Source organism: Anoplolepis gracilipes, chromosome 15, assembly GCF_047496725.1.
Source record: "Anoplolepis gracilipes chromosome 15, ASM4749672v1, whole genome shotgun sequence".
Taxonomy (NCBI): Eukaryota; Metazoa; Arthropoda; class Insecta; order Hymenoptera; family Formicidae; genus Anoplolepis; species Anoplolepis gracilipes.
In genome coordinates this window covers 2384902-2407459 of record NC_132984.1, presented here as the reverse complement: position 1 = coordinate 2407459, position 22558 = coordinate 2384902, and the positions used below count along the sequence as shown (strand labels likewise).

The following is a 22558-nucleotide window of genomic DNA, read 5'->3' as shown; positions in this document are numbered from 1 at the left end:
TCATTCGCCTATTTTAATGAGCTCCGTTTGTTGAGCGGTGTATTTTTAACACTCAACATATTTTCTCACGTAATCCTGACGACGCAAGTTCGATTTCGGAGCCCCAAGTCGCAAAGTCCCCCCCCCCCCCCGCGCCAACAGGAAATGCAGGAAACGTTTTCCAATTTCCACGTTTCATCGTCGGGGACAAGTCCGGGAAGGGTTGGAGAGGAGGTGGCCGATCGATCGACGGTGCAGTAGCTGCACCACCACCCCTTCGTCTCTCACCATCTTCAACTGTCACGCTTCGAACGATAAACTCTTTCTTTTGCAAAAAAAAAAAAAAAAATTCAATGTTCACGCGAAAAGTTATAATAGATGAAATTACAAAAAAAAAAAAAAAAACCATTTGTTTCTTTGCGCGAATCTAGGAAAGAATAACAAACTGCTCGAGATAATCGACGAGGCAATTGACGTATTCTTTATCGGTCCTTTAGCCGCTATTGGTCGCGTCACAGAAACGAGGACGACGTCACGGCCACGCCGTCCTCTGCCCTCTTTCGTCTTCCTTCTTTCCCGGTCCTCCCCTCTGTCTCCTCTTCGCCATCCTCGTCCATTAATTAACAGGCTTTGTACTTTTAAACGATGTTAAATAAACGGCATTGTCCGCCGACGAAAGGACTGAAAAGCGGGTGCCATTGTGCTTTAAGCTCGCTCCTCATCGTCCTCGTCGTCCCCGTCGTTGTCGCCGTCGTCGTCGCTGTCGTCATCGTCAACCCCAGAAAGAAGGAAAGAGAAAACGAAGGAGTATTGCCCGCGAACGCCAACTTACTAATACCATCAGTACCTGGAAGCCTTTGTTCTAAACAAATACGTCGAAACCCGCCGCCACCCCCGTCGCTCTCTTCTCGCCATTTCCCTCTCTTGTTCGATCGTGCCACCTGCCTTTCAGACGGGAAAACGTGTATCGATTGGATAAGCCGTAATATAAATGGAGAGTACACAGGGCTACCCCTTTTGCGCGACCGGAAGTCGCCTCGGCTTTTTGATTCCGAAGGCAAATTCACGCGGTTCGTGAGTCGTCAATTTAGACCACTATTTCTCAAACGACGGAAACTCTTGAGAATGTTTTTACATAAAGCAAAAAGGACAACTTTACCTTCTTATTTCACCGTCAAAGGTTTTTAATCTTTAGAATAAATGAATAGATAATAATATTTCTTAAGAATGAGAAGAAAAAATTATAGAATAATTTACACCCTTGTATTTACATACAAAGAGCTCTCTTACGGAATTTAATAATTAAAATAAAAAAATGCTGAGTCTGATGCAAGCTGCAGTATACATTTCTAGGATTAATTAAGTCGAGAGATTTTATTTGTCGAGAACAGTTTCGCGTTATCAGCCTGCCATTGTCTCGATAGACATGATTCTCGAACTCATTCAATGCTTGCCGATACCTTTTCTTTGGGGTTCATTGTTCGCCACCACGTATCCGTATTGTCCAATAGTGCTGTTGTTACTGTTCGTAGTAGGCAGCAACAATGAGAAAAACAAGGGATCTGTAGGGTTCACTGCGAATTCCCGGCTTCCGACATTCTTATCAGCTTTTATCGTGGACTCCGAATTCTCTTCTCTTCCCTCTATTCTTTTCTTTTTCTTTTTTTTTTTTTTTAACTGCAGGATCTCTAACTAAAAGTAATGTCGATTATCTAATAACTTTAAAAACTATATTTTTGAATTTTTATTTAAATCATTTAAAAAATTTAGTCCAACTGTATTTATCTTTATTGTTTTTTTCTTTGACAATTTTTTTCCCGCGTTCAAATGGAACTTTGTATCGACTATTCAAAATATTTCTTCTTTTTTTTCTCTCTTTTTCAGTCTGCCGACGATTTTTTTGCTTCTGACTACGTGTGTAATCCTGGTCAACACATATAAAAGGAGAAGACATGCTCGAGAGCTATTAAAGTCCTATTAAAGTAAAGAGTGTGAAAATAATTACTTTTGGTGACTTTACAACCGGCTTATATCGAGCAAATCCCTAGTTTTGAAATAATTAAACTGCAGGTGTGTTATGTAATTTATTTCCCAATTCGCATCAGAATATGTCAGATATATTCCAGAAATATCTCAAATGAAATGTTCGGATGTTCCATTAATGTTCCAAAAAATATTCCTGAAATCTCTGGTTGACACAATGTGAAATATTTCTAGAATATTTTATCAGAATATATGCTGAGAATATTTATTGTCTTGTGTTTCAAAAATCTTACAGACATTCTGTGAACATAAAAATTGATAAAAGTAAATATTATAAGATATCGTTAATTTTATGTTATCACTGTTGTATTTAGACACATAAAAGTATCAAATACTTATATCTGAAATAAACAAAATATGAGTATGTCATATGTTTAAGTGTATAAACACAACGAAATTAACAATCTCTTAAAATATTTATTTTACGATAGTTTTATCCTAGTATTTTTATGTACGAAATAATAAAAAGAAGTCTAGATAGATTTATTAATTTTTATGTTTAGAAAATTTATAATAGCCAATATTTTACAATTAGAAAAACATTTTAACAATTTTTTTTTAAACATTTTATATTTATCATAAATGCATATTATAAATATAAGTAATATAATACATAAAGAACTTTTTTAAAGTTTCCTTTATATACATATACATATATATAAAGTTGGATTTCTTCTTTCTTGATTGAAAATTCAATCAGAAATTCAGATTATATATATGTAATAAATTTCTGACTGAATTTTCAATCAAGAAAGAAGAAACCCTATTGGCATGGGACAGTCACAGAACGTCCTACAAAGATGCTATAAATATGACAGTGGGAATATACAAAGTGTACATTAATGGAATATTTTATAGAATATTTCTTTCGGGATGTATATCCACAATCTGTTCGCTGAATATTCCATGTATACTCTTAAAGAGATGTTTTATTATTATGTTGATGGGATTATTCCTCCGGAATATTAATCATGATATGTTAAAGAACGTTCATGTAGGACTACATGTGTAACATATCAATGGAATACATTTGCAACTTGCTATACTTGTGAATCAAATATTTTGTTTATTTTTTATGAATATATTTTTTTTCATTATTTTATTATTATTATGTCGATGAGACTACTCGTGGAACAATTGTAGTTTGAAAAAAAATATATTCATAGAAAATAAAAGAAATAAAATAATGTATATATATATATATATATATATATATATATATATATATATATACATTATTTTATTTCTTTCAAGAGCTTTTTTCGACATCGTCGGTATAGCGAAATCTCAGTGAAATCAATCTTCAGTAAACACGAGCTTTCCGGCATCGCGACGTCGACATCTCGCTGCGGCGGCCATTGTTGGCGGCGTCGCGGTGCAAATCCCGGGGGCGCATTGTGCCCCTCGGCGTCGGGGGGTCGGTGCGTCGCGCACCTCGCTACTGGTAGGTTCCGTTTCCAGAATACCGGGGCTTCGCGCTTTGTGCGCGCCTCGGCGGTCTCGCCGACAACAAGTGGTAATTAATTCTGCGCAAAACAATCAGCTAGCTCGATGAGTGGGGGTAGAGAAGCGACGAAGGGGTTAAAAACGTGTCCAATGAGTCCCTCCGAGAGCGTTTAAATGCGACGCGAAAAGCCACAACGCGTATGACAATTAATCGTATAATTTTAAATTTAGAAATTTACATTATATATTACTTATCATGTATATATATATATATATGATAGACATAATAATAATAATTTTTATATTTTCCTCTTTTCGTTAAATGCGGCTTAATCTTTTATTTAGTTGATGAATAACCAAAAGTAAATGTAAAGACAAATACGAAATATTAATATTTGACAATCGATGCCGCGATCGTCACGAATGGTTTTTGCATTGTTGTAAATATTTACGAGTCAAATTGACGGAATGGACGGTTCTCAAATATTTATACTTTCAAACAACCGTTATTAATCACTATTTAATAACTAGATACAATTGCAAAAAAAGACATTGTAACATAAAATGGAACGAATTATCCAGTCGATTAATGATTGAATATGAGAATCATATTTATGCGACGATAAATGCAACTGATGTACACATTTGCGCTCTTATTGTTAATCGTAAGATGAAAATTGTGACAGGCGCGGAATGGAAGCTTCTTACGGAAGATGAAAAACGTCCGTTCATCGACCAGGCCAAGAGGTTACGCGCCCAACACATGAAAGAACATCCAGATTACAAGTATAGACCGCGAAGAAAACCCAAGACCCTGCGAAAAGAAGGCTATCCTTACAGCATTCCGTATCCAAGTGTTCCCATGGACGCTCTCCGAGCCGGTAAGTATTTTAATTATTAATTTTATATGTTATATAACACAGAGCTGCACAACTTTTTTATTAAAGCATGATTGACTTTTATGGCCGATAAGGAGCAACTACTCCACTTTCTTTTTCTATTTTTATTTTTTTTTTTTTTTTTTCTAGGTTCTTTAGAGGGCAACATGATCATTACACCGAGTACAAATACACGTTACACACCTTACCACTCTTATGTTGTTTATAACAACAATATTACAAATATGCCTCATATATATGCCTATAATTCTTGCTCGTAGCATAAATATCTCGGATCTCGCTTGCACAATTTATGTGATTTTATTTATTTTAATTATAAAAATGTAATAATATAAAAGGTACGTTTAAAGAGACGTTACCAGTTCTTTTTTGTTGATGATGGTTGCATTTTATTTTTTTTAAATAAAAAAATGAATAAGAATTTGTTTCATGTAATTTTCCACGTGTTTATCTGTCAAGTCTTGCAGCGTTGAAAAATTTTACAATTAGTTATGTTTAGAATAGGCCGCTTTACATAAAAATAGAATCAAAAGAAGACTTAAATTCACAATTTACTGTATGTTCTTTAGCTAAGAATCGATAGACTGTGAGAATCGCGTCATGATCGGTCAATCATGACGAGTTGAGCAACCATGATATAACATTATCATATGTAATTCTAAATATCAAAATTAAATCTCTTTTTTTAATATTACATTGCGACAATATATTTCTCTCTCTCTCTCTCTCTCTTTTTCTATTAATAATATTACTAACCATTTCCATTAATAATATTATCAATTTCATATCATATATATCTTATCGAAAATATTTGCCGCTTTTAAACGTATAAAAAAAAAATTGACCTTTCCGACGGGAATCACCTCGTTGCACCGCAATGCAGCGAAGTGGCGCGTGGAAATGTTGTTGCAAATATTGCATCTCGCAGTTGCGTAAACACTCGTGCCGAACACTTGCGACTACGCGCTGACGTCACGTCACGTCTGGTTAGTTTATTGTGACAATTGAGCGATCGTAATGGAATCGAGTTCGCGTGCAAAAGCGTGTAGAAGAACACGGAAAATGCGCGGTACGCTACCAATTTGTTTAATTAACGCCCGACGGAAACGCGAATGCATTATGCGCGCTGAACGCGGTGCGATTTGTAATTTAATTATTGCAATCTTTCTTTTGACGTGCGCTGCAACAAAGGTGACAACACACGGACGCGTTGTCTGCATTACTGTGCAGTAATACGTGCATATTTTTCGTATATATAAACAAAACACATCTCATCCACTTATTTATTTGTTACCGAAAGTGTATGGATAATTGCATTGTTAAAAGTAACGAGTATAAACAAGATATTTTACGAATATCGCAATTCGTTTTTCGAAGCATAGATTGTTCGATCAATTGGTAGTTGGATCGTATTACTATATTGTAATTATTTAAAATAGTTCACCGTGGTGCTGATATTAATTAATCGTTACCGTCATCGTTGATTTATCTCTCAAATTATATAACTGTATTACATTATCCCTTCAATTATTACGTTTAATTATGAATTAAATCATACTCTTGCAATTACAATTATTTCCATTTATGATTACTATTCCGACTTGAGATTATTATTGCTTTTAAATAATATATACATACATACACACACACACACACACACACACACACACACACACACCATATACACATACAGCGTTTTAGAAGATTTAAATTCAAAAGTGTATTTTCTCTCTTTCGCAGATTTGAACCGCTTTCATAACGCGTTTCTATTATCACAATTATTCTTTACTGCTATTATATTTTTAACGTGAAAACGATAGCATTCGAATATTCATGTCACATTGTATATTGCGCGGCCGTATTCACCTTGTAATTTATCGTCGTCGTGTAATTCGTGGCCGCGAGTGTAGGCGAAAGTTTAAGGATATCTTTCGAGAAATTATTAATTCCGGCAATGGTGATGTCGCGATTAAGGCTGGAATTTATCCCTCGACGCCCACGCGATCTCGCCGCGAAAAGCGATCGGTAATCTCCGATTTATCGGACGTGGAGACTCTCCTACTTCCCATTTATATCTCCTTCGTGACCTTCTCTCTGCACATTTCTATTCAAGCTCTCGAGTTGAAACTCCTGCAGCGTTTAGATAATCAGAAACGGGAAACATACAAAACGATTCGCACTTTTAGCATACGAATTTGGAGAAGAGAAAATTTTGCTGTATTAAAGAATCAAAAAAAAAAAAAAAAAAATGAAACGGTCAAATCCTTTTAAATTTAAAGTACTTCTTACTACTATTATTGTGGAAATCATTATCCGGTTTATGTTTGTGTACTTAACACACCCATTAATGTAATATCTACACAGCTATTAACTTTGTTGAATCGACATTTGCCACTATAGTCTTTCCTTCAGGTAAAAACACCTTTTTTGTTCTATTATTCGTTTGAAAAATCGTATTTGTCATTTTCTTTTCTTTTCTTTAAAAAAGGGCATCTTCAGTCCTTTTTCTTTTTCTCAATAGTTCCTATTCTGGATATTTCTGCAACTTCTTGACCAGTGGTAGACGCATAAAACGAGCGCGTGGGTTTGGAATAAATTACTCGAGTTTCCGTTTCGGCACGAGGCCTATGCCTAAGGATTCAATTTGAGGACAAGCTTCAAGCGCAAAATTTCAGGACAACGCGCGAAATCGCAAATTCTCATGTTAATTCGAAATCCTGATCGCGACTTACAATACTTGTATTATTAACGTCAACTGGTGCGACATACCAGTTGACTGGATAAACTTATATTCGTCATAATCCCATAACTTTTAAAAACAAAAAGTTGATTAATTATATATAAATATAAATTTAGACGCTTCCAAAGAAAAAATTGAGTTATTAAAATATTACAAGACTTTTATTAAAAGAAGGAGTATTAGGTTTTTTTTTGTGAAACAATATATTGATAATTAAAAAAGAAAAGAAGAAAATGCAAAACACGCTGTCCTCTAAAGTTTTTTAAATTGTCATCAGACTACATACACCGGGGTGACTGTCCTTTTTTCAACTAGTGAGACAGATTTACGATCGCGAGTATCTCTATGAAGTCATGTGCTTGTAACCCCCGGGCGTGACTGCTGAGTCGCGTGGACTTTCACATAATACTGCAGAAGCTTAAGACAATTCGATAAATAATGAACCTACGACATATTTATGCGCTCGCGTGCCTGAGTGCAATGAATCCAAGAACGAACACGATCCGCAATGTACGGTCCTACAGCACCGAAGGAAATTATTCGACGGTTTATTCCAGCGCATTCCCCCCATTTCCCTTTTCCGTTTTACTCCCGTGTCTTCGCGATATCAAGTCAATCTACAATGATAAAGGGCGCGCGTGCTCAAATTAAGAAAACAATTTTTAAATATGTAGATAATTTTAATTACACAAAGTTTTTTCACAATGCTGCAAGTTGCATCTAATAATATTATGTTTTTTAATTCTTCTTATTTCCAAAGTTTTTCTTTAATAATTTAAAATTAAATTAAATAATATACTTTTGTTTTTTTTTTTTTGTTTTTTTTTTTTTTACAGAAAGACGTCACAACTTTAAATTTATTTGTAATATGATGAAAATAATGACGAGACAACAAGATAATTATATTTCTTCGATAAACGTAAACATCTAACAATAAGAGATCGTTGAATCCACACAGTGATATAATACGTAATCCCTTATGTATTTTTTATGAGTACGTGAGAGACTAACATAAATTATTCGCAAGTTTCAAAACATGAAGAACGAGATGCGCCGAATGGAGAAAACGACGTCGTACGGTAGAATCTTTTGTGTTTGCGTTTGAATTATTATGCGACGGGAGAGAATTGCGACAGACGGTCACGACGCGCGTAAAATATTTAGACTTAGTAATCAGGTTGCGACTCCCTCGCGCCTTCGTCCGGCATGGAAATTCAAAATTACGTAATCCGGTACGAAGTGCGAAACAATGAAGACAATAGCAACCCAGGAACGGCAAACAAATCTCTGCAAACCGAGGGGACTCGCGCGTACCAAGAACCCGATTCATCGAACATCTGTTCTCGAATTTCTACAGGCGAAAAAGATAAATCAAAATCGACAGACGTCGTAAATAAACTCTACCACGTTCGATTAACTCTAATTAAATCGAAAAGGCAAAAGATTGATACAAAAAAATCCGATAAATACGTTTTAACGAAGTTACATGAAAACAGATATTTAATATTTTTAATCAACCGATTTGATTTCAAATCAATGTAAAGAGAATTAAAATATATTATCGGCAAATATAAAATGTTAATATAAAATACAGCTTTGAAATCAATAAATATCCTCTTATAAAAATATATAAATATAAATTTCAAAATTATAAAAATATATCAAATCTCGTCTCTTCAATTCACATAAAATTAATCTATTCGCAAAGTAATTAATATATAAAGTGTACTCGTTTGTTTCATAAAGTACGATGAATCGGGAATGCCGGTAAAGGTGTTGCGGGATTTTTTCACGTCCAGAAACGAATAGCATTTCGATCGCCGAAGCGCCCATCTCGCCTTTGGCGAGATCTCTTCGGGCGTCATTGATGATCATAAATCTCGGAGAACTCAACGCCAATCATCCTCCTTCGGGTTAGCTTCGCTGAAACGAGGCGAATGAGCAACATCTCCCGGTCGCTATGGTCCTCACTCGACAATAGGACTTGGTCGAAGGTTTAGTCGATGATCGATAAGCCACCCAGTACACATTCTTGTCCCTCCTTCTTTTTCTCTTTCTAAACGCACGGCAAAACATGCAAAACGGTAGAAAAAAGAGCCAGACACGTGTTAGACAGAGAACCAGATATCAATCTTCATCGAAAATAGTCGATGATCATTAGCGGTCATTGTCGATACCCAAAAGAAAACGCGTTTCTTATTCTAAAGCAAAAGCGACCGCTCACTATTTCCTAAATCAACATCTCTATTTCTTATTTCGTTATTTTCGGTATTTCCGGCTGAAGAAACTACAGTTTAAAACATTCCCTATACTAATACAAAGAATAAAAACATGGTAATAATACCCATGTGTCAAGAACGTGGATACGTTAATTTCCGAGACACATCTTCTTCAATAATTCCATAGTCATCATAGAGGGAGAAAAAAAAAACGTCAGATACATATTCGAGCTCGAGCGGCCAACTTAGGGCTAACTGTAAAAATACTTCCGCTTGACATTCTCTCATGGCATACAACCTCGTACATTCCTGACGCTTTAATTAACAATCTCCCACAGGATCACAACACAAACACTCGCGGCACGAAATATGTATAATTATTCTTGTTGTACCGTCGATGTTTACATAAATGCAACTTGCACGCAATTAATGTATCGCTCGGAAACGACGCTCCGTAAATCACCGCTATCTTATCGATATCCGCGTTGTTAACATTATAGGGATGGCTGGTAGCATGGGACAAGCCGGGATGGGTACCTATTACGGCCCTGCGGCTGCTTACGGTTCCCTCTCCGCGGCCAGCATGGCTGCGGCCGCGGCAGCGGCAGCACAACAATCGGCGGCCATGTCTGGTCTCGCGGCACCTGCTCAGGTAAGTCGATAATTCTTTCATGTGATGATCAATATGTGTGTGTAGGTGCGAAGCGCTCCGATACAACGCTTTTCGTGTCATGTTACGGACGTAGGATAAATGCACCAGTGAATGACCGGTTAATTCTCGCTTCAACGCTCGCGCCAATTACTAATTGATCGCATCCGCGCTTCTTTAATTAAATGCAATTATTTTACGGATTTTCTTACAAAAATATATACAGCTATACAGTAATACTCTTTCTACCATACGTACTCGCATAGATTTTTCGGCAAACGCGTTTACTAATGTTTCCTACTTTAATCGTGAGATTAGTGATACCAATCATTTTCTCGACAAAATATTCCTTTTTATCTTTTGAGAGAAAATAGTGAAAGATTATTTGAGAAAAGTGATTATTATCGTAAATATCAAATTACATACATGTATGTAGATATTCAACCCTCTGAGCGATCTCGCTAATTCTTCTCGAGATATTTCTCTTTAATTCAACAGTGTTAACCCGTTGACATTTCGCAACGCCACAAAGTCACAATCACAATCACAAATCCATTTATCTTGGAGACAATTGGCGACTGGACGTATCGAGTCCGCGAGACAGATCGTCGGGCGCGTAAATAAAGCGAAAAGTAGAAGAAAAAGAGAAAGATGAATTGCGGGCGAGAGAGGAAGAGTCGATGGTGGCAAGGGGGAGGGAGAGGAGGAAGGATGAGGGTGGAAGAACGGAAGGTAGAGCAGGAGAGAGGATGAGTGTAGGTACGTTTCATTCGTTGTCGCAACAAAGGGGCCCCCGGGTGGCTTCGCAAACAGAAACCGGAGACCGTGGTCTGTATATGAATTTCCGCAGCTGGCTGCGGGGAGACAAACAGATAGCTAGTTATTTCTGCATTCAGCGGCTGAATGGCCGACGCGTCTGGAACGACGCACCGGCGCGATACAAGCGACCATTATTGGCGAACACCGACGGCGAGCGGCACGCTCGAAGAATTCCAACGTTATCTTCACGCCCGGCCGAGTTTCAGCTCTTCCTCTCGCCGCCTCGGCTCATCAGCACCGGAAGCGCAATCAGCGTCGCCAACGAATCCGATCGCGGACACTCCACTCTTACGCAATATCTCACCTAGGTTCTCAAAGTTTCTCAGAGAGAGAAACAGCCACTCAAAAACAAATAATCCTGCAACTTCGACCAAAATTTTCTAGGTGTAAAAAAATTCACTCAAACAGATCAATTATTAGCAAATACACTGTGATACTACATATATTTTGCACTTGATCAATTTAAATGACAGAGACGGAATTTATATCTCTACTATTAGTGTAATTTAGACAGAAAATTTGTCTGCGATCCCTATCTTTAAGGCCTATTGTCAAGGACAATTATATTTGTGATTAATTTTTGCCAATGGGATCGAAATTTTCTAGAGGTATTGCTGGAATATTGCTGTTATAAATTCTATACGTGACAAACGATATTCTAACAGATACAAAAAGTAGCGATAATTTTTAATTGAGATATCTAGAAATCTATCTACATTAGCAAAATATTTTTTTTTAATGAGAGAGAGAGAGAGAAATTTAAAGAAGAGAATTAATAGAGTTTCTGTAAAGATGCAATTTTCCAAGTTGCTAAATTTAATTTTTTAACTTTGATTTGACGGATAAATTTTCTTTCAGTTACAATTGACAATGTAATAAAAAAAAAACGCTCAAAAAAGTATTTTGCTAATGTAGATAGTAGATTTCTCGATGTCTGGATTAAAATTTATCGCTAATTTTTGTATTTATTAGAATATTGTTTGTCACGTATAGAATTTATAGCAGCAATATTCTAGCAATACATTTAGAAAATTTAGATCCAATTGTCAAATATTAATCACAAATAAAATAATCTTTGACAATAGACATCGAAGAAAAATTTTCTGTCTAAATTACACTAATAGTACAGATATAAATTCTGTGTCTGTCATTTAAATTGATCAAGTGCAAAATATATGCAGTATCACAGTATCTGCTAATAATTTATTTGTTTCAGTTAATTTTTTGCACCTAGAAAATCTTTGTTAAAGTTGCAAAATCATTTTTTTTTTAGTGAAGGAGAGAGTTAATTGAATGATAAGATTTGCTGGCCGCGACTGATTCTTATCGTAAATTTCGTAAAAAATTAATCTTAGGATCGATGATTAGCGATAGGAATTGTTGGCGGGGGGGGGGGGTATACCCTCATAAACGGATCTCTCTCGGAAGCAACGAGTTCCGAGAGTTTTTACAAAATGTTGAAACGTCTGAAATATCGAGGGCCACGGCATAATATGCGGCAATGTAAGGGAGTTGACTTTCTCGTTCTCTATGCTCTCTCCCACCGCTTCGAGGCCATTTGGAAAATAAAGTGCGCTCATTCTCTTTCGTTCTCGACTTCGACGACACATGGCGCGAAAGGAGAATGCCAGTCTTTTGTGAGCGAAAACAGAGGCGAACGGTATATGGTGTCATTGTCCTCTTTAGCAGCGACATCGCGTTGGATAATTAAGTCTCCTAAAACGACGGCTTAGATGAAGACGGAATAAACTATCACGATAATGACGAGCGTAGACACATTTGAAAGTCCCATTTAACACAATATCGATGTAAATTGCATATATAGTTATGCACACTATAACGTTCTTGACTTTATATTATATATTGTAAAAAATTTACTGCATTTTAAACATAATATCGATAAAGAATTGATGAATAATTAAATCCAACAATTTATTTTACTTACTAAATTTATATAGATAGATAATTTGATATGCAATTTAATATAATTTCTCATATATGTAATACAAGCATATATACGTGATACGATAATTTAACGATTAATGTGATAATCGTCCAAGTTGTGGCGATCGGGTGAATTTTCATGCAAATATCTCAACGTCGCGCGGGCAGAAGAAATTTTTTAATTTCCGGACAGAGTGACGCGATTCTCGCGAATCGCAGAGAAGGGAAAAGGGGGCGAGAGAAACCGAGCGCTTGTAATCAATTGGTCGTAGCGGGCGGGAGAGACTTAGCATCGCTAAGACTGCATGTAAATCATCCGGACAAAGCCGCTTAACGATCCGACAAAGGATCCCGCACGGTCCTTCCTTCGGCCACGAATTATAGAATCGGCAATACGCGCTATTCCCTCTTCCCCCTTCTCTTCCCAGTTCTTCTCCTTCTTTTTATAACACCGGTCATCTCTCGGAGCCCGTCGTCCCCTTCTCAACTCGCGGCAGCCCGGTCATCCGAACGCGCTTGGTCCAACGCGACGAAATTTATGACCGTTTGGCAGCGTTGTCTTCGACATAGAACAAATTTCCGGACCGAGTCGAGTGGTCCGGATCGACCGATTTCGCGATTCGTGGCACGCCCGACCGAATCGAATGCGTCGACTCTCGAATTTGTCGTCTGCTTTTACCCATCGTAGTATACATTTTTCTAACGTTGGATCTGCACTCGAAATGCAAAAGTTTCCAAAGACTAATAACGAGGCACCGATTTCTTTCGATTTTATTAGAATTGTCAATACTGTCTGAGAATTAATAAATTTTATGAATAAATTAAATGTCCTCCCTTTACATTTATATTTATATTTAAACTTGATTAACACAGGATGATATAATTAAATATCTATATTTGCAAAGGCTAGACGGTTCCCCGTTTCGTGTTTCAGGTGGTGAGCTCGATGGACGCCATGAAGTATTCCATGGAAGCTGACAAGTATCGCGCCGCTTATATGCCACCCAGCACCCTGGCGATGAGCATGTACCCAGCGGATCCCAAGTACCTGGACTCGTCCAATGCGAAGACCTATTTGGATCGAAGCTACTTGGATTCGGCGAAAGCGTACTTTGAACAGTCGAAGCTGTACATGGATCAGAAACCGGCCATCGCCGATTACAATCGATCGAGTTACGAGCCCAACAAGCTCTACGAGGAATCCAGCCCGGGTAGCGTGGTCGGCGGGAACGGGCCCGCGAGATCGCCGGCCGCCGAGTCGCCGGACACGAGCAAGCAGCACGAGAGGACTGAGCAGGGCTCGTCTAGTGCAAGCTCGACATCGACGTCGTCGGCCGCGAGCCCCGGGGCGACCCTGCCCGCTTACTATCCCGGACCGGTCCAGGCCGGCGGCCTGCTGGGCCCGCAGATGAGCCAGTACGGCGGATACCAGACGGCACCGGCACCGGGAAACGAGTCTTTTCGCCGGCCATTGACAGTCATCTTCTGACCCGACAGAGCGTAGTTCTGATCTATCCTCGACGAGCAGCTGCTATGACGCCTGACTCACGACGGCTGGATCGCGACGGCTAACGCAGATTTCGCGAATTTGACGAGGCGAGATGAAGAAATGTCATCAATCGCGCCGACCGGAAGAAACGTCATCTTCTAACGAAATCGAGATTTTAATGTATTTTCAAGAAGACATATCTGGGAAAACATCTGGTGTCCCTGTATCGTCTAATGTGGAATTTAACAGAAAGTGAAACGTTTTGTGAGAGATATAGAAAAACTTATTCTCTTCTTGAAATAAGCTTTTCTCTGTTTTACTGGATGGATTTTCGCCGAACTTTTACGACAATGTGTCACCGTTTCCTCATCATAATAGTTATCACAGATTTTAATAGACTTGCAACGATGAAATCTTTTTCTCAAGAGTACTCTCAATTAGTAGAAGAATTCTCGAATTATCTTTAAAAAGTCTAGCAATATTAAAACGAGTTCAGTGCTATTGATAAATGAAGATCTTGATAAACGAATCAATTAAATAAAAGTTGAAGAAGTGGAAAAATATAGGATCATTAATAAAACGAAGAGATATTAATCTTCAGAAAATCTTCAGAAAATTACTAATGCAACAATTTGACACATCCGTCGAGGTTTAAAATCCGACAAAATTTCATTGAGCGACCAAAAAAAGGAATTAGATCATTTCCCGGTTGGCCATATAATCATCGCATCTCACTTTAGCAGCGAGATTAAAATTGACCAACGGACTATTCCAAGAAGCAAAGGACGGATTAACGATGATAACGTCGTTACGATTGACAACGAAGACCGAGAGGGTTTCCGCTGTTTTGATATCTGAGTTCACTGACTAGTCTTAACCGAGACATGTTATAAACACATTGTACATAGTCCTTGTGTAAATAGTGTAGCAAAAACTTGGCTTTTGCGGCTTATCCGTAGATTGCGAGAATCCGCTTTCTTACGGTCTCCATCCTCACGTATGAGCATAGCCCTCGACTAAGAAAGGAGTACAAATGGAATCGTGTGCATGCATGGTGTCCGAAATCTGTCGCGAGTGGATTTCGTTGGGAAGACGTAAGCATCCTCTTTGTTTCTTCTTTCCTTTTCAACTCTCCAACTGATTACAAAGATATATTATTCAATCTATACACGGAGAAAATTTTATATTAAAAATTACTATGGTATGTAGTAACTGTGGACCATTAGAAACATTCCAAGTTAAAAAATGCTATGTAAAACTGTAAAAATTCACGTAATTTACGTAATTACGTCACACAGTTATTATATACCATAGTAATTTTTAATATAAAATTTTCTCCGTGTAGCATAACCAAGCTGAGAGAGTCGCACGGGCTTGATTAATAATAAAAAAATGTTTATATATTTTAGAATTTTAGAAATTACTTTCACAAAATAATATTTTAGTTGAGAGATAGTAAAATTTTATCGTGATTTTTTAATTAATTATTAAATTAATATTATTATTAAAATCAAGATAATGTCACCAGTCCTGTGAGTTGAAAAATCTTTTATATAAAACTCTTAAATAATTACTTAAAAATTGCTTAAATAAAACTTTTTATAAGAAATTGCCCGGGAAAAAAAAGTTTATATAAAATTGGCATCATATGATATATGATATCATATGATTTTATTTAATTATCATATAATATCATATATGACTATACTTGGTAAGACATGATCAGATTGACTAAATCCATATATGGCCAACTTTTTTTCCCGGGTGCATTCAACTTTTTCTTATAAGTGCGTTTTATTTTATTCTCGGCATAAAATTGTTGCGATAATGTAGCTCTTATTTAAAATAATAATAAGTTTGAGATAAATATGAGATTTATTTTTACGAATGATAATAATGGCAAAAATATTTTCTTTTTATTAAGAATGTATTATAAAAAACAAATAACAAAAGCAATCATGATGAGATAAAATTAAGGTAACTGTCCCAGTTGTAAGTCATGTCCCAATAGTCGGTCACTTTTGCTTTTTAATTTATTTTATTGAACAATTAATGATTTAACATATTTATTATAATTAATTATTTAAAAAGAAACATTATCACGCCATCTATTAGTAAAATATCACATTTTTAACTTAACTATAATATTGCAAAAAAATTTTTAAAAGAATTTTTAACTGACGAGGCTTTTACTTAATGTGCAGCGTAAATGTCAACAGTCAAGAAAGACTAGATATTTCGTGTAAATGAAATAAGTTTATATTTCTCTAAAGAAGAAGAGGTATATTGTTTCGTATTGCAATTGGAACAAAAAAATTTATAAGTGACTTACAACTGGGTCATCAATAGATCATAATTAAAATTTAAATCATTATTTTATGTACAAATAAAAATCTTTTTATTTTAATTAAATATAATAGCTAAAAGTTCAGAGAATTATTGTGTAAAATATATATTCGACTTATTATACTCTTTTTTAAACATAAAAAAAATCGTAATCAATAACTTTAAATGACTTATAACTGGGACAGCTACCTTACTTAAAATAGATATTTATTATTAATTTTTTAGGATAGCTGATATTGTTTCTTAGCGTTTTTTTTTTTTTACAAAAACGTTTGTCTTGATAACAAAATACGCAGGAGCGTATTTTAATGCGGAATATTTTAAAAATAAGTAACCAGTAAGAATCTGAAAAAATTGATCGAAGCAATTAATTATAATTCTTGTTAATTTATTGACATATTCCCAAAACAGAAATATGTCTTGGGGACTGTTGGTTATTTTTGATATGTTTTCGCTTTACGGTGTCGATCAAATCGATTTTGCGAGGGGAAAAATAAGCTGCAGAAAATATCTCGTTCTCAAAGAGCGAGACCTTCCTGCTATACGACGTGTAACCTTTGTATTCGTATCGTTACGATGAACCTTAGGCTGTATCGATTATCCGCGATATAATATTACAAGCGACACAAAAGTAAGCTATAAATATTGTACCGTAAATGAGAAATAAACGTTAAATATTATCCTTCGAACCACTACATGTGTTGACATATTTCCCTTCCAATTTTAACATTAATCTTCTTAATAGCATTTAATTTATCTAAATAGTCATTTTTTAAGTAATTTTCTTGGTAAAAATAGAATCAATTATTTATATTGATAAAAATCTCTAAGGATATTTATATAAGAAATTTTTTACACAAGATGATCTCTAAAAAAAATAATTTTTATGCTTTATATTTATACGCAGATCAATAAAAGATTAAGAGACTATGCGTGAATGGCGAGGATGAATGAGTTAAAAAAGCTAGATTTTGAAAAGATATATTATTCCTCGCTAAAAAAAAGTTTATCTTGGCGCGAGTCCGATTGAGAACTGGCTAGTGTAGCCTCGTTTCCATGCGGACCTATTCGTTATATTTCAAAGAAGAATTTACCTGACTGAAAAACGTAAGGTGTTTTCACAGTTTTGTAGGGAGCAATCGTGAAGGTGCCAAAGTATAAATGGCTCAAGTTTCCAAACGGCAGCTCACGCGCACGATTACAGCTGCCGTTCTTTCTAAACCGACAATGGGCAACACAAAGGTATGGTCGAGAAACCTATTCTTTTTCTTAGTCTTTTCCAAGCTTCACCCAAGCGTCGAGTTTCGATACGCATTGTGCATCAAGATGCACAACGCGCGGTTGCGACTTATTTCAAATAACGGGGCGAATAATTTTAATTTCCAATAATAATAATAAATTTCTTACAATTCATCCTTTTTGATCACACATACAAGAATATATATATATAAAAACATATAATATTAAAAGTATTCCTTAAATTTTAAACAATATAACAGAATAACAAAGAATTTGTCTATATTATTTATTGTTGCAATGTTTATTGTATTTTCAATTAATCAAAAAATAAAAGATTTATAAATTTTAACCTGCTTTAATAAATTACAACCTGCGCTTATATATTTTATTTATTGAATCCATTTATTTATTAAATCTTAAAAAAAATAAACTTGAAACAAAACATGATGATACAGTATCATCCATATTTGTAGATTCAATAGAACATATTTACGATACTATTTACATCTACGACCGATCAAGCAAAAACTGTAGAAAATGTTAAATCTGTAGAGTTTGAAAATTGCAAGGACTTACAAAAATTAATTTTCGCGATTTCTGTGTAAATCACTATACGTTTCTGATTATGTAAGATAATAATATGGTTATAAGCAAACAAACAAGTGCATTAAAATCTTACTTTAATACGAATTCCTCTTTAATGCAACTGAGAATGTTGCAAGATTAGTGTTCACAAAACAAAAGTTCGAGGAAAAAGACTGTACGAATAAAAACGTTCGTGACAAGAAACCGAAAGATTATCAAAATACGAACAAAATATAAAATTCATTCTACAATGTTGGAAATTAATAAGCCTATGAATATGATAAAAAAATTGAAAGAATATCAGAAAAATATGGTCTACATATTTCGAAATATTCATCGAAAATGAAACAATCACTTTCCACATGTTTCATAACAAATATTTTAAATATTATTATTATTATTATTATTGTTGTATTATCATTTCATTTCTTAATGTCTCTGATATTAAAAAATGCACGATCATGCGTTAATATTTAATATCAATTTTATCCATTACATGAAATATAAAAAATATTAATTTTAGAATTGATATTTAAAGAAATTAATTATTTGCACAGTTATAAAGTCAGGTTTTTCCACGTAACAACAAAGTTATATGTAAGGTTAGGGAGCCATAAATTAATAGGGAGCCATAAATCTCTGTCTTTTTATATATATATGTACATGTATAAAAAAATTATGCAACACGTCATATTAATATTGATACAATTCACAGCGTGTACTTACTTGACGTGGAACTCGGCTTCACTACCAGAAGTTGATCTATAAAACAATGAAAACAAATTAATTTTATTAATTTACTTTTAAATTAATTAATAAAAAGCAACAAAATTAAATTAGATTAATCTATACATGCAAGAACTAAATTTATTATCTCCTCGATGGGTTGAGAATATTAATGGAGGTACATATCCCACTTTTTATTAAACATAATGTATTCGATCAACAATGTTAACTACCTGTCAAGACGCGATGAATACATGATTCGACGACGCTAAATCATCTCGAACAAAGGTGAATAATTAGTCACAAGAGTAAATAAATGGATTTACTCACCACAATTTCCTTCTCGCTCAATCACCGTCGTCTCTCTCCTCCGAACATTCATTCGCATTCTGATACAGATTACTTATTCGGAAAAACGCGGTTAATTACAATCGATCGATCGCGACTTTATATGCTCCGATAAATAACGTGGAAGGAGATCGCGTATCACTCCCGATTTCCGTGATATGTAATATGTACACGACTTTTTCGAAATACGCGGCGCATCAACTTTGCAACTTTGATAAGAATGCAGGACGATCGAATTAAAACAGAAAACTAATCCTTTCTACTCGTTATTTCCGATGAGCTTATATGTCACGCACACTTTAAACAATTACAATAACGCGTGACACTGTTAAATCGTTCCTAGCACATCTCATGATGCTTGCGACGCACAGTGGTCCAAAATTTAAAAAAACTGGCCAAAAAGTATTTATCTAATTTATAATATAATAAAACTATGTATATATGGATTTTTAAGAGATCTTTTTATATTAAGAAAGTTATTATTTTAATTAATTAAAAAAAATTAATTTCTACAACAAAATATACCAAATATATATGTATAATAATATATTAAAAATAATGTGTAATATATAATTAAAATTAAAAAATTAATCCAATACCGATATAAACTAATATTTTTAATATTTTCTTTATTCATCTTTTATATGAAGAAGATTTTTTACATCAGGATTAATTTCTTTTTGTTTTATAGAACATTTTTGAAGAGAAGATATTAATGGATCAGAAGTAAGTAATAATCTTTTACATAAATCGTTGTTTGTATTAATTCTATATGTTTTTCTTGTATAATGTTCTCTGTATCTTTTAATATTTTTATATTTAGTCTCAATTGTACGAAATTTTTTATCATTATGTAACATCATATTATGGTCTGGTATTTTATAACGAGCACCTATGAGCATCTGGTTCTTTTTTTATTTTTTTCTATGTATCGTAAGCATTGTTATGAGATGAGGAAGAATGCGTCACTCCGCGTCACATTTTTTATATTAATAATTTTATTTATATGCGTTTATAAAATTTTCATTATTTAAACAATATATTAAAATATTGTAAACTAAATATATAAATATAAATAACATATATTGCATTTTCCTTTACAATATATGTTGGAATAAGATCTTATTAAGTTGTCATTCAAAGGAATGAAGTTTATAAAGTAAAATATTGTTGTAAAAGACAACGCGCGATGTCATAGTTGTAAAATAGTATAGAACACGTGCATAAAATTACCTGACTTTAAAGAAATATATCTACATTACCAATGCATTTTTATAAAATAGTAATTATAGATATTCGTTGATTGATTCGCGGAACATTTCAGATAATATTCTATATGATTTAAAGAATCTACTAAAAGCTTGAAAATATGATTTTTGGACCACTGTGCGACGGTTCTCACTCGACTTACGAAAATACTATTAACACATCAAAAACGCGGAAAGTTTTCCGCGGTACTATAACGTCACGAGCCTCGTCGCGTTGAAAAAAAATAGACGATAAACATATTAGCAATAAAAATAGCACTATAATATACAGTTGGAAAATTTGTATTTCTTGTTAAAAATTTTGCTGGTTAAACTTTTTATGTTAAAATTTAACACATTTACTTGTTAATTTAACATATTACTGTTCTTTTAATTCAAGTCAAGTGGTAAATTATTATTATAAAACAATTAAAAAAGAACGCAAAAATAACACAATGTGCACTTAGCTTTGTGCATCGATTATTTTGATGTGATAAAATATCATAATTGACAATGAGTGAGCAAAGCTATGCATACGGTGACATTAAGTGATATGAATCTAATACTCTGATCACACAATACGATAGATTATGCCACGCTTTCGATATGTATGGATCGCGATTCAAACGAACAAGCAAGGCCGTCTTAATATATAGAATATATCGACGGACATTCCGTCGTTTATGCGATACGTACGGGTTACGGGATTTCGTTAATTACAGCTGTCCATGCTAATTAATGTGATGCTCCGACTGCCTGTTGTGTACAAGCAAGTCTTCAGGAAGGAATCTGGCAAAATCGGCGCAACAATTATCATGACAATCTTACAGCATCGTTATTAAGAAAGTTTCAAAATACAAAAATATAATTTATTTTATTAAAATATTTTTTTAAATATTTAGCGTGTAGATTTTTACACAGCTTTTTATAGCAATAGCTTTCACATGCTATACGTGAATAATTATAAAATTTTTTTATTCATCGCTCAATGTAATATATGTAGTTATAGCTAGCTAGATAAAAAACTACGTATATTTGTGCCTGTATATCTGTAATCTACGAGTAATCTCGCATGATAAAAAATTATCGAATATAGATTAGTTATTCATTTTCTAATTGATTTTAATTTTTTAAATTTAATTTTTTTAGTTCTAATGGTTTTTAACTGGTTACTAAATAATTCATTAGGTTCCATTTGATTTTGCTGATTTGGTCCTGCCAGCTTAAGAGAGCTGATATTCTTACATGTAGTTTATCATAAGAGTGTAGTTAATCAATTATGTTAACACAATTGCTAATTATAAAGATTATAATTAGCTAATCGTATTTTAAAGAATAATACGGTATATACGAAGTACGCATACCTATTCCTTCGAATATCGCCGTACATATGACAAGAGCAACAGCGCGCTACGTCTGTAAAGGTCGAGCGCCGAACACTGTGTGACGATGTAAGATAACAAATTCCTTATGCCTATAAAATAATATACGTAGATATGCCGAATATCCTTTGTAAAAAATAGTGACGCGTCCTTGTTTGTATCCTTGGTATGCGTGACGTAGGAAGACACGGTATAGGACATAGTGGGGGAAGGCAAGTGGGGGGAAGGACCGCCGCGCCGCGTCGCGCAGAAAGCAGAGAGACGAAAAAATGATTATTGTTCAGCCAACGCTGGAGAGTTAACAAATACGTATTCGACATACAGTCGGACCTCTTATCCTACGACAAAAAATCCTCTCATGCTAAAGGGAAATTATAACTCCACTCTCAAATTTTTGTCGTAGGATCAGAGGTTTAAGGGGAAGATTCCGGACCGAAAATGTCGTAGGATAAGAGGTC

The 22558-nt window shown here is 34.7% G+C and overlaps 1 protein-coding gene and 1 long non-coding RNA gene across 4 annotated transcripts in view; one reads left to right on the top strand and one right to left on the bottom strand.

Moving 5' to 3' along the window:
* The window catches only part of LOC140673804 (uncharacterized), a 30277-nt gene extending 13445 nt beyond the window's left edge, over nucleotides 1-16832 (top strand). For all 3 annotated transcript variants that reach the window (XM_072906985.1, XM_072906987.1, XM_072906986.1), the window contains 3 exons: nucleotides 4155-4349; nucleotides 9827-9978; nucleotides 13673-16832. In XM_072906985.1, coding sequence (XP_072763086.1) covers nucleotides 4155-4349; nucleotides 9827-9978; nucleotides 13673-14227 — 902 coding nt within the window. In that variant the 3' untranslated portion in view covers nucleotides 14228-16832. The remainder of the gene's footprint in view (nucleotides 1-4154; nucleotides 4350-9826; nucleotides 9979-13672) is intronic.
* A 2288-nt stretch (nucleotides 16833-19120) lies between these two features.
* LOC140673781 (uncharacterized) lies at nucleotides 19121-22189 on the bottom strand. Its single transcript, XR_012048102.1, has 3 exons — nucleotides 22083-22189; nucleotides 21415-21507; nucleotides 19121-19159 (listed from the first exon to the last, which is right to left on the bottom strand). It is a non-coding gene; the product is annotated as an uncharacterized lncRNA (long non-coding RNA).
* Nucleotides 22190-22558: the final 369 nt, after the last annotated feature.